At 41.7% G+C, this 16,911-nt stretch overlaps 1 protein-coding gene across 4 annotated transcripts in view; it reads left to right on the top strand.

Moving 5' to 3' along the window:
* Positions 1-15,973, top strand: part of ZEB1 (zinc finger E-box binding homeobox 1) — a 119,108-nt gene extending 103,135 nt beyond the window's left edge. For all 4 annotated transcript variants that reach the window (XM_075587709.1, XM_075587707.1, XM_075587708.1 and 1 more), the window contains 2 exons: positions 11,128-11,308; positions 13,534-15,973. In XM_075587709.1, coding sequence (XP_075443824.1) covers positions 11,128-11,308; positions 13,534-14,072 — 720 coding nt within the window. In that variant the 3' untranslated portion in view covers positions 14,073-15,973. The remainder of the gene's footprint in view (positions 1-11,127; positions 11,309-13,533) is intronic.
* The last annotated feature ends 938 nt before the right edge of the window (positions 15,974-16,911 follow it).

Below are 16,911 nucleotides of genomic sequence, written 5' to 3' on the forward strand. Positions count from 1 at the left end.
ACTCCTACGCATTTCGTAGCGTTACCTCATGCCACTTCATCAGGGAATGTATGAAGTAGCATGAGGTAAGACCACGAAACGCGTAGGAGTTTTATACTGTACCGCACTATTGCAAAGATTCTAGCATGCACTGGTAATATCCTGTGACCGTGTTAACGTCCTGTGATCATTTTATCCCAATTGACAGTCAGCTGAGGACATACTTATCCAGGGAGCCTGCCATGTAAAGCTATTCACAGGGTAGACCAGACATTACCCAGGTGTGCTAGCACCAAGTGTTTTGCTATTTAGCAGACACCCCTGAGACTTTGTACCACAAAAGATACTCTTTGGAGGGTCGTCATGCTGGATACCCCACACTGAGCAGCAGATCCCGATGCAAGTCACAGATCAGGGGACCCTGGAGCTGACGGCGGACAGGCTGACTGCTATTGTCATGTGCACTTTTTAAATGTATCTGTTCTACGTGCAATACTTGCCTTTTTACCAAAAACACATTTCACACAATTAATATAATAGGAGTGGTTGTCCAATCTCGTCTTCTTTTCTATAGATTTGTGTTGCAAAGCCAACGTTTGAGACGCAGCAAACCTGGAGTTTACTTTTATATATGCACTTAGAACTGCACTTTAAGGGATGTTTTTCATTTGCATTTTAGTCCAACTGTTTGGTCACTAGCACTTCTGTTCACCAACTGTGATCACTCATGATCAACATAGCTGACACCTACAGTATATATAGTAAGATAATTTACCCTTCTAGTTTCTACGGTAGTTACACAATAGGAAATGTCCTCTCAGACTTTGACACACAGTCACATCTAGATGAGCCCCACATTGTTCGTTTTTTTTGTGTATTTTATTTTTATTAACAAGTTATCACTGTATTTGACATTTACAGAATCAATCACACTTAAAGTATCTGTTTTTTTTTTAACTTATTCTTATCCCATGAAAAATGAATATGCTGTACATTTCTTCAGGAACATTGGATTCAAGCACATCAAACAAAGAACACAGCTTGGAGGACTAACACACGGTTATATCGCCAAATAATAATACATTAAAGATTGTAAAAACTCTCCAAAGCATTTGTTAAAATGTTAAAAGTTCCAACAATTACTTAAAAGTACTTGTTTACATTTTTTTTTATTGTCTGAATCCACTACTTTTTAACTATTAAACATGCCACTGTCCTTCGTTCTTGTCTTACACATGACTGCCCGTTAATTGGCAATACCATCATTATATTCCTTTAAATATCTGGCTTTTAAATAGTAGAGAGAGTCCAGTCTATCATATTAGTTTGTTGGTTTCTTTCGTCCATTGGCAGCATCAAATAATGTGGGCGATTTGATTAAATGGACCAGTGGGAGGTGTTACTTCATGCCCATACGTTTGTGTGCATTAAGTTTAATGTTGCATGCATTTAAATAAAGAATAAAATCTGTTCCTGTCCCTTAAATATAACAAAGCGGGTATATAAATAATGTCTGCACTTCCTGTATCCAGGCAAAGTTATGGAAATGCAGCAAAGTCAAATAAGTTAGGTGTTCCACGCAATAACTCCACAGTGTTTTACACAAGACTTTTAAATAAGCGATACGTAAATGGGTTATTCTAGTATACACTTTGTGACACTTAGATCCTTTCATTAGACTACTAAAACTTTTTTTGTTTGTTCCTCCATCACTTTGGCTTTGCACTTTTATGACTCGATGTAATAATAACGTTATTTCATGGAGTGCTTTTCTCCCAATAGTGCGCGGTACGCTGCACACAGGATGCTTTACAGACACAGTCCCTGCCCATATGAGCTTACAATCTATGTTTTTGATAACTGAGGCACAGTGAAATAAGGAAACTCACAAGAAGCTACCGTAACACTGGGAACTAAAACAGGTTCAGGGGCGTAGCTATAGCCCGAGCAAACCGGGGGCCGGCACTCCTGGGGGAGATGGTATGCGGTGTCGGGCCCCCGGCGTTAAGCAGAAGGTAAGCCGGTAGAGGAATCAGCACTTGTTACACAGACAGAGAAGAACGGCCGGGGAGGAGCGCACCCCAGCGGTCCGACCGGAAATGTTTCTTGCTTCCGGTGTCTACTGCTAGAGTGCACTCCTCACCTCGTGCCGCTCTGCTCTGCATGTGTAGTAAGTGCTGATTCCTCTACCGGCTTACCTTCTGTTTAACACCGGGGGCCCGACACCGCATACCATCTCCCCCCGCCTGTCTCTAGTGCCAGTTACCATCCAAAGGTAGGCATGGAGGAGGAGGAAAGGAAGATCTGATGAGTTATGATGAGGGGGAAATATGATGATGAGGGAGGGGGAAATATGATGATGAGGGAGGAGCAATCATAGAAATAAATGGCACACCACTGTTAATAAAGACATGCAAGTATAATTCTGCTTCTGGTGCTTACCTCCCAATGGTCCCGGCGTCTCAAGGCTGGACCTGATAATGGCACAAAAATGAAGGAAAGGAGGAGCACACAGGAGACTTGAGTTTCGAAAAACTTCAATAAAGTGTTCACAGCATCAGAGCTTTAGTACAGATAATGTTTCAGGACTAATGTGTCCCTTCCTCAGACTCAACACCTCATGATGATGAGGGGAAGATCTGATGGTGATGAGGGAGAGAGCTGGTGATAGTGAGGAGGATGCGGGGGGAGGAGGAGGGGAAGAGATGGGAGGGGGGAGGGGGAGAGATGGGAGGGGGGAGAGATGAGAGGGAGGGAGGGGGGAGAGATGAGAGGGGGGAGAGATGAGAGGGGGGAGAGATGAGAGGGGGGAGAGATGAGAGGGGGGAGAGATGGGAGGGGGAGGGGGGAGAGATGAGAGGAGGGGGGAGGGGGGGAGAGATGAGAGGGGGGAGGGGGGGAGAGATGAGAGGGGGGAGGGGGGAAGAGATGAGAGGGGCGAGAGATGGGAGGGGGGAGGGGGGGAGAGATGAGAGGAGGAGGGGGGGAGAGATGAGAGGAGGAGGGGGGGAGAGATGAGAGGGGGGAGGGGGGAAGAGATGAGAGGGGGGAGGGGGGAAGAGATGAGAGGGGGGAGGGAGGGGAGAGATGAGAGGGGAGGGAGGGGAGAGATGAGAGGGGGGGGAGATGAGAGGGGGGAGAGATGAGAGGGGGAGGGGGAGGGGGGGAGAGATGGGAGGGGGAGGGGGGAGAGATGGGAGGGGGAGGGGGGGAGAGAGGAGAGGGGGGAGAGATGGGAGGGGGGGAGAGATGGGAGGGGGGAGAGGAGAGATGGGAGGGGGGAGAGGAGAGATGAGAGGGGGGAGGGGGAGAGATGGGAGGGGGGGGGGGAGAGATGGGAGGGGGAGGGGGGGAGAGATGAGAGGGGGGAGGGGGGAGGGGGAGAGATGGGAGGGGGGGGGGGAGAGGGAGGGGGCGGAGAGAAAAAAATTGCAGTCAGTATTAATGGGGCACCTGAATTTTTTTTGCCCAGGAGCCCGCACATGTCTCACTTACTATGCCACTGACCCGGTTCCCCTGCTTCAAACTCAGTGTTATTGTTTACAGAGTCAGTGTCTTTAGTCACTGAGCCGCTCCTTCTGTAATATCGTTTTTATAATCAGTGTCATTATCAATATAAAGGAATAATTAGGAGTTGTGACTTGTAATAGAATATGTCTGCAAAGAATTGTGCATCTTACATATTTTGTCTCTTGGCCAAAACCAAGATGTGAGGGTGAACAATGTTACAAAATTGCCAATGCTTATGTATCAAATGTAAGGTACTTGGGTGATAAGATTCTCACATTTGATTCCAAATATACTGTAGAGATCAGAGAAGATCACAAAGTACCGACTTAAATGGTGCACTCACTCAATTAAAATATCATTTTTAATAATACAGTACACCTAAAATAAACAGACTAAATCTGACTCCACCATAAAACAAATAGTGCAATACATTATAGCAACGTATTCATTGCCATTGACCCATTGTCTCTACATTTTGACTCAGATTCTGTGATGTGCTTTTCATGGTGAAATTCACAGGTGGTGTTTAACCATTGCGCTGCCAAAGGGTTAAGTAACAAATGTAAACTTTAAAAAAAAAAGCCTTTTGTGCATTCCAGACTCCGCATATAAGTATTTGAATATGTTTTTGATGCAGCGAACATGCTGTATTTTACTTTCTTTAATAAAATCTGTTTCTTAAAGGAGCAATCCAAGCAATATCCTACATTTGTGTTTTTTTTTAAATAGATCAGTTCTGTAGTACAAAATAACTTATTTTTTTTTAATTATTATTATTCAACTCTTAATGCTATTTCTAATGAGTTTTAATGTAATTAGCATCTTTTGAGATCTGTAGCAGGTTTTAACGCACTCCCTCAGCAGTGCAAGATCTTTGCAACACTTTTGCTGTTTGTGATCATTTGTTGCCAATATTCCCAGCAGTTTGAGCTGCGAACTATAACAATAGATAATGTTACCTTAGTAATACAAGAATACATTGTAGCTGCTAAGTTACATTGGCTGATATATTGATTGAAACTGAAAGGCAGACTGTAAGAGATGTGTGCAGAGGTATATTTAATGGAAACTGAATAGGATGAAATTAAATCCTGGCTTTATTGAGCCTGTTCCTTTAACAAGGCAAAAAGAAACAAAATCAAGGTCTAGTCCACTTTGGAGAGTAACTAAACATTTACTCCAGCCCTTTCTGAGTGGCTAGCTAAGCTGGTTACCACCCCAAACACGTGTGTGTGTCTATATATGTACAAAAAAAAAAAAAAGGCGCAAATCAGAGACACAGGTGCCTGGATATACAACACCTGAAGGATAAATACGTGAACAAGTCCTATATTCGAATTCCACAACGAGATGTACCTATAGATGAAAAAGATACCAGTATGGTGAAGTACGTTTATGAATAAAATTATTGCGCAAGCAACAGAGGCTACTTACAATGTAGCAGAAATAACAGGCATATCAGTAAAATGCTTTTCAGATCATATCCCCTCGTGCCTTGTAGTCAGCACACAGTATTATGTGCTTCCAGACTCTCTCCTCATAACAGCACCTTGTATGCTGAGGAGAATCTCTCTTGTTCTGTTTCAGCAGGAGTTTTAAACCTGTCCTAATTAGGTAGGTGGAGTCTGCTCAATTGCCTGGCTCCACTTAACCAGTTCCCTGCTGGATTTAGAGGTAGTTTCTTAACCAGGGATAAGTCCCTGTTACACAGCCATTCGGTGAAGCAGGATCTTTGCTGCTTGATTACGGGAGAACGAATCGATCGGCAGCGTAGGTAATTAGTTTTCAATAAGTTTAATAAAAGGCTGCATATATTAAAATTTAAAAAAATATATATATTTTTTTTTTTTTTAAAGAGCCGCTTGGATTGCTTCTTTAAACTAACGCAGTGCTCCAAAACTGAAGTTAAATGCATGATACATAGAACTTGTCCTTATGCATCCCTGTGTAATAGTGCATTGTTTATTTGTGTGGGCTTCCTTAGCAGCGTTTGTGCTGGCAACCAATATGAAGAATTAGTGGAGAATGAACTTGACCAAAGTGATGTCAAATGATGCCTGCCTTTGCGTAATAAAGCTAAGTATTCACCTAGCTTTCCTTAAATGAAAAAGAAGGATTTGGGGTTTGAATACATGCGGGCTGTAACTATACATTCAAAACAGTCCGCTTTATACCCGTACATAACCTCCACCACAGTGTCATGTGAGATCCGTGTTGGATGTGTACACACATACTAGTGTATCATTTTCGGTAACAGGTGTAAAAGAAACTAATTTAAACCAATGCAGCAGTAGGAGGAATGTGAAAGCCAAGAGGAAGGATTCAGAGCATTGGAATTGGGGGGTATGCAGGCATCCCTTCACAGTAACAAAAAATATAATAAACCTTGTAAAAGATGTTAGTAGTTTTCAGCTGAAATGCTTTTATCATTCTCATGTTTCTATGCTCTGTAAATGCATCAATGGCTAAATGGTTAGAAAATAAAATATAGGCCCCTTTCAAGGTGAGATGCTCAATGAAAGTATGGATTATAAGAATGAGCAAGTTAGAGCTAATAAGATATTTAACACATTCTCTGCCTTAGAATACAACTCGCGTCTGTGGGCCAAATCCAGCCCAAAAAGGACATTGGACTGGGGTGTACTATTGCTATAATGTCAGGTGCTCAGACAGTTAAGTCATTTGCGTTAAGTCATTTGTTTTTAACACTGAAACTCCCTATAAAGCTAAAGTGATAAAAGTATATCTTAAAAGGAACAGAGAAGGGACAGGTGTTCAAACCTGCCTGATGAAAGGCTACTGTATGTGGCCTGGATCGTTTTTCTGGACGTTTGCCTGCTTCTTTGGAGTAAAAGGCAACTGATTTTTCACCACAAGCATGCTTCAATCGATCATTTTCCTGATGTCAAGTCCATGAATCTTTACTTGGGCTGAGTCCCCAGTCAGCGCTGTGCACGCGCCCGACGGGGGGGGGGGGCGGCGCGTGCACAGCGCTGCACCGCGATCTGCTGTCTGAGGGGAGAGGGAAGGTTTGCGACGGGAGGGGGCGTGGCTGTGGGTTTGCGGGGGCGTGGCCATGACGTCCCGCGGCTGGTTCGCCCTCATTGGCTGAACCGCCGGCGGGGGCGTCGCCACGCCTCCGTCGCGAATGCAAAACTCAAATTCCCCTGCCTGCCTGAAAACCTGTCGCGCACGTGTCCTCAGGAAGTAGGAACTGGGACCGGAGTAACTGGTAGGGCGGGGCTTGATCATGCGCTGTAGTAGTTAGTGGGACCGCAGCCTTATAGTGTGCTGTTCCCTTCTCTGTTCCTTTTGCCTTTATATGAAGTGTGGCCACACTTTGCAGGGATACATGCACCTTTTCTATTTTTGCTGCTATATCTTTGATGCTCTATACCAGTAGTTTTCAACCCTTTTTTTGGTTTGTGAAATTCTGAGGAACCCCAACCCTCGCCCGTCTCTCGCCTCAGTCTCTCGCTTCCCCCTTTTCCCCCCCTCCCCCTTCTCCCCATCTCTCCCTCGTTTCTCCCCCCTTACACTCTCTCTCTTACGATCCCTCTCCACCTCTCTTCTATACACACACACTCCCCCTCTTACTTACACACACACACGTACTCTCCCCCTCTCACTTACACACACGTTATCTCCCTCTCTCACTTACACACGCACACTTAGGCTGCGTCCATGGTATGGAGGACCACTCGGCCGCGTCCGCACGCTGAGCAATCAGACTTCCTAAAGGCAGTGATCGCGTCTCTACGGCATGCGTGCGCGTGGGAGGGGGCGCACGTTGCGCAAGAAATCAGTTGTCTCTGATTTCTTGGCGCGAAGAGTCGGTCTCGTGAGTGGTTCGCCCAATAAGGGAGAACCAGCTCCGTGACGTCACTGGCCCGCCCCTAGACACGCCCATGGACAGCGCGCGTACCATGGCCAGGGAAAGCGCCCCCTTTCCCTCAGCCTTCGCGCACCTCCGCACGGGCGAAGTGTCTATGGACGCAGCCTTACTCTCTCCCTCTCACACACACACACTTACTCTACCCCACTCACTTACACACACACACACACACTTATTCTCCCGCTCTCACTTACACACACTTACTCTGCCCCACTCACACACAGACACACATTTAAAGGGAGCTGCCGGTGATGAGAGCACACGCTCTCACCTGATCCTCTCCCTCCTGTTAGCCGTAAGTTGACACGAATTCCAGCGCCTGCAGGAGCAGGGATAGAAAGGATAGCAGTGACCAGGCGGCTGCTGCTGAACTCGGGCGTCGCTGGGTCACTGCTATCTGGGGTGCCGCCTCGCTGCCGGGCCTGAGACGGTTGGGAGAGTTGTCCAAGCTCTACCCCCCATGGTGGCCGTAGAACCCCTGAGGGTGCTCACGGAACTCCGGTTGAAAATAACTGGTCTATAGTAATATCTGGTTTATCCCTTCATTGACTTTGATAAAAGTATATGGTACACTGTTCTAAATGCTTTCAAAATGTTCAACTATGGTCATTATTAAGTCTTTTAGATATAGAAATTATCCCATTTCTGGCTCTTCTACTTGTAAATTATTTATAATGTGGACCTTTTACAAAATAGTTTGAAGAGTACTAGCATAGAGTATCCACTATCAAAGTATCACTGAGAAAAGAAGCCCCGACTTTAACATCAACTTAAATGTATCTAGCAGAGGGACTTGCAAAAATAAAGATAAATAAAACACATGGCAGGGATGGCTTTTACTCCACATTTTATAAGGTACTCGGCTCTCATGTTCAGTTTGACAAGATTATGTAATAAAACATATGTGGTTTCTTTATTTAAGGAAGGGGCTAAATTGCAACCATTGGATTACAGTCCCTGACATCAATGGCGGAGAAGCCACTTGTGATTCAGAAATACACATTGGAGAATAACAACATTATTTGTGATCAGCATGGTTTTCGAGGTGGACAGCAACAGGAAAGATAATCCAGGGCTCTGTGGATTTTTAGCAAAAGAATTCATTCATAATACACTATGTGTATATACAGTGTACGTGTATTATGAATACATTCTTTTGCTAAAAACCCGTGGAGCCCTGGATCATCTTCCCTGTTGCTGTATACTGGGATTGCTGCAGATTGGCCATCCTTGAACCAGGAGCTCCGGCATTGTGCGCAAGTATCGCATTGTTTGCATTTATTTGCACTGTTCTGGTGTGCTACATACCCACATACCTTTTCCAGGTGGATAGGCCATGTGAAACTAAGCTGATTAGAATGTGTGAGGAAGTGAGTAGAAATTAGCAATGGGATTTATTAGAATTTTGCAAAGGGTTTTGTTTTTGATACCGTGCTACATAGGAGGAAATTGATTGCCGGTATTTACGCCTGGGTTGAGAATTAGTTAAAGGATCTGTATATATTGAGATTGTTCAGGTATTGAAGGGATCCTTAATGTTCTGTACTAAGGCTGTTGCTCTTTATCCTTTTTTAGCAGTGACATTTAGGTGGGCTTATATAGCAAATATCCCACCCTTGTTCATTACACTATGCTATTTAAGGTTGTAGAACGTCCTCTGTACAGAAGGCATTGGATGAATTGGAAGTGTGGGCAGATAAGGTGTCCCATAGTTACATGAATGGGTTATACATTTTGGTAGCAACATTAAGCAGGCAGAGATTTGCAAACATGCTAGGACAAAATGTTTTTTGTCTTTGAAGACAAAGCAGTTAGGCGTAATTGTACATAGCCATGCACTAATCGTATTGGTCAGCAACTGCAAAGGCTACTGGGATATTAGCAAACATAAAACTTAGCAGGGATGGACAGGAAGTTAAGCACAAGTGTAGCCCTGAACACCCCTCTGAATATGGAGTGTGATTATGGCAATTTTACTATAAAAAGTACATCAGGAAACCATTGACCTGGAAAAAGTGTAGAGAAGAGCCACCAAACGGTGGAAGATCTGACGTATGAGGAAAGAGGATCATATACCTCCAAGAGAGGTATAGGAGTACGAGTTCCAGTATATGCAGGGTCAATACAAAGGACTTGCAAGGCAATTTTAAGAAAAAAAAGCTGTGTGTGTGTGTGTGTGTCAGTCACTGTGTGTGTGTCAGTCACTGTGTGTGTGTGTGTGTGTGTCAGTCAGTGTGTCTCTTTCTGCTCGGGATTGGCTGCGCTGTCCTTGTCTCTGATTCCCCCTTCCCTAAGCAAGCCCCCCTATCTCCTCCTCTACGGCAGAGGTATGGAGACACACACACAACTACCCTTCTGTCCTCCTTCCCCCCCCCCCCTAGCAGAGGTATGGACACAGCGGGCGTGTGGGGGGAATGGTGCCGCTGCCAGCCGCTTCTGCGCATGCGTGGCGTCCGTCAGCGGCGCCATCACTACTGCACATGCGCGGCATGGCAGCGGGCGTGTGGGGGGAATGGCGGCCGTTAGGAGCGGTGCCGGCGGCTGTTGCCGCCGCATATGTCAGCGGCCGTGTGGGGGGAGCGGCGGCCGTTAGGAACGCCGCCGCATGTCACAGCGGGCGTGTGAGGGGAGCGGCGGCCATTACGTGACATCATTTCGTTTCGCATTTTCGTCTCCATTTCTCCAGTTTTGTCCCATCATGACTAGGTGCCACTAAAGAAGTTTCACTTCAAAAATGATCTCTCTTAGAAGGAAAAGTTATTCCTGGATATGTTGACCAGATTATAACAAAGACAGAGCATTGGTTCAGGGGGCGATATAATTGCGATTCCCTTGAGTGATGAAGGTTTTTTTTCCCTTTGTGAAACAGAATTGGTAACGGTGGCACTGGTTTTATTTTGTTTGCATTCCTTTGGATAAATGTAGTATGCATATCTCAAGAAAAGAAATACCTGGGCGCTAATTCACTTACGTTAACGAAGACGTGAAAATAAAAATTCAGAAAGATACTACCTTGCCGGGGGTACGTAGGGTGCCCCCAGAGAATAGGTCTCTTCCTGAGGCTCAACCCCAACAGGATCTATCCCGGATCCCCAGTGCATGAAAAGAAACAAAGAATGGAGGAGCACACAATGAGCAGTAAATACTAGGCAAAATACCATAAAGCAGAAAACATAGACTAGATTCCCACAGATGTGTATTCACCCCTTGAGCACTGGGCTGGTATCTATCACATCTGTGGGAATCTAGTCTATGTTTTCTGCTTTATGGTATTTTGCCTATCATTTACTGCTCATTGTGTATGCATATCTCACCCAATACAAACTTAACAAAGGTTGAACTCTGTAGATGTACATATTTTTTTAACCTACTATGTTACTGTATGTGGTATTAAATAAATGCTTACTATTTTAGTGGCAGAAAAATGAGTTTGAATTAAATATGGCTGGTAAAAATGTGTTACTTTAGGTAAGATTAGTAGTATCAACCATTGTGATTGTCATTGGCTAGTAATGGGACCAGTATGAAATTGTGACAGTTATCTTCAAAATAAACAAAATTGAACATAACTATTGTATACGCAATACAATTGTTGGCCAACTTGTGCCTAATCAGTACCTCCAGAGCGGCTTTCTCCTAGAAAACTCGAGTTGTCTATAATGCTTTGCCTTTTTTGCTACTTTTATTATTTGTCATCACAAAAAGCATTTGTTTTGAAGATAATATAATATGTGTCATTTTAGGATGAGAGGCAGGATACAAGTTCAGAAGGAGTGTCAAACGTGGAAGATCAAAATGATTCTGACTCCACTCCACCCAAAAAGAAACTGAAGAAGACAGAGAATGGAATGTACGCCTGTGACCTATGTGATAAAATATTCCAAAAGAGCAGTTCACTGCTAAGACACAAGTATGAACACACAGGTATGTTCATATGTAACCGTTTTCACAACCATACTAGGACTTTGCAAGTGATTGTTGAAATACCACTAGGACTTTTTGTGTGATTATTGCAATACCATTAGGACTTTGCATGTAATTATTGAAATACCATAGTCTACCATATATTTCATTGATGAAAAATAACTGTTTTTTTGGTATATTTCGAGGGCTTAATTTAAATTTAAAAAAAAATAAGACATTACAGTAAAACAAATACAATATAGTTAAACATTCAGTGCCAAGAGTTCCATTAAGTTAAGCTACTCTAATTTGAAGAGTTTCAGCTATGTAGAGGAAGGCATGGATCACATTTGCTGTGTGAATACGTTTTACTTATATTTCGATTAGAAGAAAATAATACAATTATCACCACTTTTATTGCACAAGTATGTATATACAGTGTGTGTTATTGGTAAATTATAACTATATCTTAATTGTGTTGAAGAAATTCATCTTTTGCATTGTATTCCTAGTGTGTGTGCTAGTAATTGCTAAAAATGAATACAATTGAATCTGTTCTATATTATACAGTACAATTATTATAGAACCAACGGAAGTTGTGGTCAGGGATAGATTCAATGAGTTAAACTCCCCCCACCCCCCCATTAAATCAGACAAGTAATGTTTGAATGTCTTCATTTACTGCGGGGTCTTTGAAGGAGGAGAGTTACTCCTGTTTCTTACACTCGGGAATCAGATTCTAGAAATGGCCATGTACAGATGCAGCGGCCATTATTCGAACATATCACAGAGCCGTTTTCGTGTGCGGTGCTGTACTCCACGCGGCCAATCACGCGGTTGATTTTGTTTGAATTTCATGGATCCCGATTTCTTTGGGTGCAATTCTTCGCGTTTCCGTGGCAGAAATGAATGAATTATAATGTGTACAGTACTGTGTCAATTTGCAGGTGTTTAAAAACCAGAACACTAAATTGACATTTTCTGCACTCTATAAAACACGAGTCAACATGCGATAATGATGCGCCATGACATGGGTATTCCGAGGTACAACGCGTGATATGTTCGAATAACGGCCGCTGCGTCTGTATGCGCACTTAAATTTCGAAGACCAGCTGGGAAAACGTTTGCCATTAGTAGAAATTGGTCGTTCTTGGCATTGCAACTTTAAGGTTATAAAGATCTGAACATCACCAAGAATAACCACGTTGAAATCTTGATGCGTAGAAACAAAACTATATTGAATCTCATCATTATTTTATCAAATGTTACAGTATATTCAATACATGACTATGACTGTAGTGAACATTTGTGTGATAGAAATATATATATATATACACCATACACATTTTAAGTTATGATGGGTGAAAAAGGCGACAAAAAACACCACCGTTAGCATATAGCCAATAAAGAAAATCACTTGTGAGCACATTCACATGTCTTAGGCTGCGCTTATAGTGCCGGCGACGTCAGGCTACGGTTGCTGGAAAAATCAAATTGAGATGACTTCCAGCGATCGCGACCAAGCCGCCACGCCGTGCTTACGATAAGCGCACGCGACAGCAGCAATGCATTTGTTTTGACGCGACGTCGCTGTTGCCGTTGCCGGCACTATAAGCGCAGCCTTTGCCAGGTCTGCAACCCTGCCTTTCACCATTATCACTAAGCATACAGTGCTTCCACCGCATTGCATTTGCTTATAAGGGTTCCATGTAAAAATGGATTCAGGCAAAAGGGGACACATTGTGTGCCCATTTGCATGTCATTTCCCAGAAACCCTTGCTGCAGTGGAAGCACTGTATGCTAGGTGATAATGGTGAAAGACAGGGTTGCAGACCTGTCTAAGACATGTGAATGTGCTCACAAGTGATATTCTTTATTAGAGAGAGAGAGAGAGAGAGAGATGTGTATGTATATATACAGATATATAGATGTATGTTCTTATACAGTTTTAGATCAGATCAATTGTTTAGCTTGTCAATTATTTGTTTATTCTTCATCCCAGGTTACAACCTTCATTTTTCTGAAGTCTTTCAGAGTTGTAGAAACCAGTGCACATTTTATAGGAGTTTAGCATATACATTTACAAAAGGTTATATTGTCAATAGTCTAATTAGTTGTGTTAAATGGGCCGTGAGGTGTTTTATGGAGTATCACAGCTTAGCAAGTATGGGCCCAAATCCCTTCTATATGGATTCTTATATTAAATGCAAACAATCAATTTGCCTCAACTGTGCTTTTTATTGCAGGTAAAAGGCCACACGAGTGTGGAATCTGTACAAAGGCATTTAAACACAAACATCATTTAATTGAACATATGCGTCTCCACTCTGGAGAAAAGCCCTACCAATGTGACAAATGTGGGAAACGATTTTCACACTCCGGATCCTATTCTCAGCACATGAATCATCGCTACTCCTACTGCAAGAAGGAAGCAGAAGAGCGCGATGGCATGGAACAGGAGGAGACTGGGCAAGAGAACCTCAGCAATGAGCACGTAGATTCCCAAGCATCTCCATCTCAGATAGACTCTGATGAGCGTGAGAGCATAACCAGGGATGAAGACAGCGAAAAGGAGGAAGAGGATGAGAATGAGAAAGATGCAGATGACGTACAGGAAGAAAAAGAATGTGTTGTAGTACATGAAGCTGAGGAGGCAGCAGTAGGGTGTGAAACGGAACAATTGGAAGGTACTTTGAAGGATGAAGAATGTGTAGCTAAAGATGAGAATTTGGAACAAGAAGTTACAGAAAATAATGTGTTGGAGGAAGACATAACCCAACCTTAGATGATCTCCTCTTTTTCCAACACAGAAAAGTCTTTTGACGTTATAATGAAGTTTATTCTATATTATACATGCTTTTCTCTGAAACACGGTAGCTTATATACTGTGATTTCTGTTCACTACTGTGTTTAAAAGGAAAAAAAAAGAAAAAAAAAATCCAGGTGTGCCTGAACCTCAAACTTAGTAAGTTTTCACAGCAATTTTAAAATTTAGGAAATAAGTTTGTTACATGCAACGTCAAAGATATATATAGAAATAATGACTCAGAAGCTTAAAGTAATCAGGTTTTAAAGAACCTACTCATTCTGCTCACACACACACACATCTGGAAACATTTATTTTATCAGTATTACGTTTCATTATTGTGTTGGTTAATTTGTACATTTGGGAGACATTTTTATCACTTTTTATTTTAATTACTGTTCAAACATTTACTAAATCCGCTTCAGTATTTTATTTGATGAAAATGTGAGAACTTCTGCACTACAGAATTCCTTTGCAGATAATGCATATTTTAAACGTAACTGCTACCTTTGTAAATCCAGCGCAAGGTTAGAGGTTTATAGACGATATAGTTTGCCATTTATAATTTACAGCATATTTTTAGCCTTAAGAAAACAGCAAAGTGGGGGGGATAAAGGGTGTGTTCTTATTGATGTGGTTACATTGTAATTAAGATTTTCATGAAGCTCCGATTGCAGGGACTTACTGTTTTATTCTGGGAAAAACAGCAAAAATCAGTGTTCGTAATTGCTTGAATATGTAGTTAAAAAAAAATATGAAGGATATGAAGCTATGTATCTCCTCTTGGCCTTATGCAAGACCTCTGTGCTGTAAGTGCCATTTTCAGTATTTTAAAGGCTTGAAACTGCCTTTGTTCAATAGGTGGTCTGTAATAACTAGCATTGTGGCATTGGTATTTCCAGGAGTTCATACCAATCATCTTTCAAAAATCTATTCCCATCCTTTCATTTTTTTCGATGTACTCTTTCTTTCTGTGTTTGTCCCTTGTTTGCCCCGTCTCTTGTTTAATAGGACACTCAAACTGTTACACACTTTATTAATTTCATGACCCTTTCCGTGAAAAGTATCTTTGTTGCCAATAACTGTTCCAAAATGCTAACTATTATGGACCCCATGTATTAATGGTGTTAGCTAAGATTACCTATCAGTATTATTTTAAGTTCTTTTTAGTTTTAAGTCTGTGCAACGTTTTGTACTGTATGTCTTCACACCTGGCAGTATTAATACCCTTCTTACTGACATGTACCTTTTAGTTTTAGAAAACTTTTATATTTATGTGTCTTATTTTTATATTTCTTTATTTATTACACAGTCTAGTGTATAAAACTGTAGTTTGTATTAATACAATAATATATTTTAGTATGAAAATTTGGAAAGTTGATAAGATTTAAAGTAGAGATGCAACTGGTTCTCTTGCATTGAGATTTGATTTAACAGTGTTATGTTAACATTTATACTTGCCTTGGACTGTAGAACAGGTAACTTAAGACAGGAATGTATTCGTTTTACAATTGCAATCAAGTAATCTTACCGTTATCTAGTTTCTAATATGAAAACTATGTTTTGAAATCCACTGTGTGACTAATAGCATGATGCTCTGCAGTTTCAGATAAGCCTAACCATCACAATAGTCATTTCCTTAGCAAGCCAAATTAGAATAACTTTACAATACAATGTTGGGAAGTGGGAACAATGTTTAACATTTTTGTGCCAATTTGTTCCTGTATTCATGTATTTTTTTGTTTTTGTATGTTTTTTTTTTTTGCAGGGGAAAAAAAAAACAAACAAAACGTACCTTTTTATGTTCATTGTTATATCATAGTCATTTTCTAGTTTTTTACCAAACTCCCTCTCTCACAATAAAATACATCAACAAGTCATTGTTTGTGTGTTTTGTTTTCATGATTGCTTCTGATCGGCACATTTAATCCCCCTTTAAATGACAATGTAGTATACAGCATAGGTGTGTTGTCAATCTGTAAAGTTCCTTTAGCATACGTAATATATCTTTAAAGTAGCCTCAATTCAATTGGTAATTCCATCATCTTGTGGTGTGGATTCTCCTGTTGCACTCCAACCTGTACAAATACAAATGCGAGCATCAAGAGAACCAGGATTGGACAGCACGACAAGAACTTGAAAATGACCCAAGGTAAGATGGAGGAACTTGGTTGTTTAAATAAAAGAGGTTTTAGTTACTTTGGAAGTTTATATTTATGCTGAAGAACACTGTATTTCATATCAGGTTTCACCTTTTCAGCACTCTTCCTGTATAACCCCAGTCAGGCCTTCTAACAAAGCAATTCCTTTAGCAGATACAATAACTGTTTTGCCCTTGTGGTGTGTGTGTGTGTGTGTGTGTGTGTGTGTGTGTGTGTGTGTGTGTGTGTGTGTGTGTGTGTGTGTGTGTGTGTGTGTGTGTGTGTGTGTGTGTGTGTGTGTGTGTGTGTGTGTGTGTGTGTGTGTGTGTGTGTGTGTGTGTGTGTGTGTGTTAGTGAATTTGTGTTTGTGCAGTGAGGTAAAGCAGCAGTCTGCACTGATTTGCCAATTTGTTCTTGCATTTTATTGTCTTTATTTACATTTTACTTACATTTCTCAGTGCCGTTTTTTATTTGTAAAATGTGATGCTCCTTTCAGTGATATCTGTTTGAAGTATGTGGCGGTTAAAATGTAGCTCTTATCAGAACCCAGTGCTGGCTAAAGGTTTACCATATTACCATAGTGACCTCAGAGGCTAGAAGGTTTTTTTTTTTTTTTTAGTTTTTTTATAAAGAGCAGGACAATCGCAAGATCCTATCATTTTGAGTTTAACGCGTGG

The sequence above is a fragment of the Ascaphus truei genome, chromosome 2 (genome assembly GCF_040206685.1).
Source record: "Ascaphus truei isolate aAscTru1 chromosome 2, aAscTru1.hap1, whole genome shotgun sequence".
In the NCBI taxonomy this organism is placed as follows: Eukaryota; Metazoa; Chordata; class Amphibia; order Anura; family Ascaphidae; genus Ascaphus; species Ascaphus truei.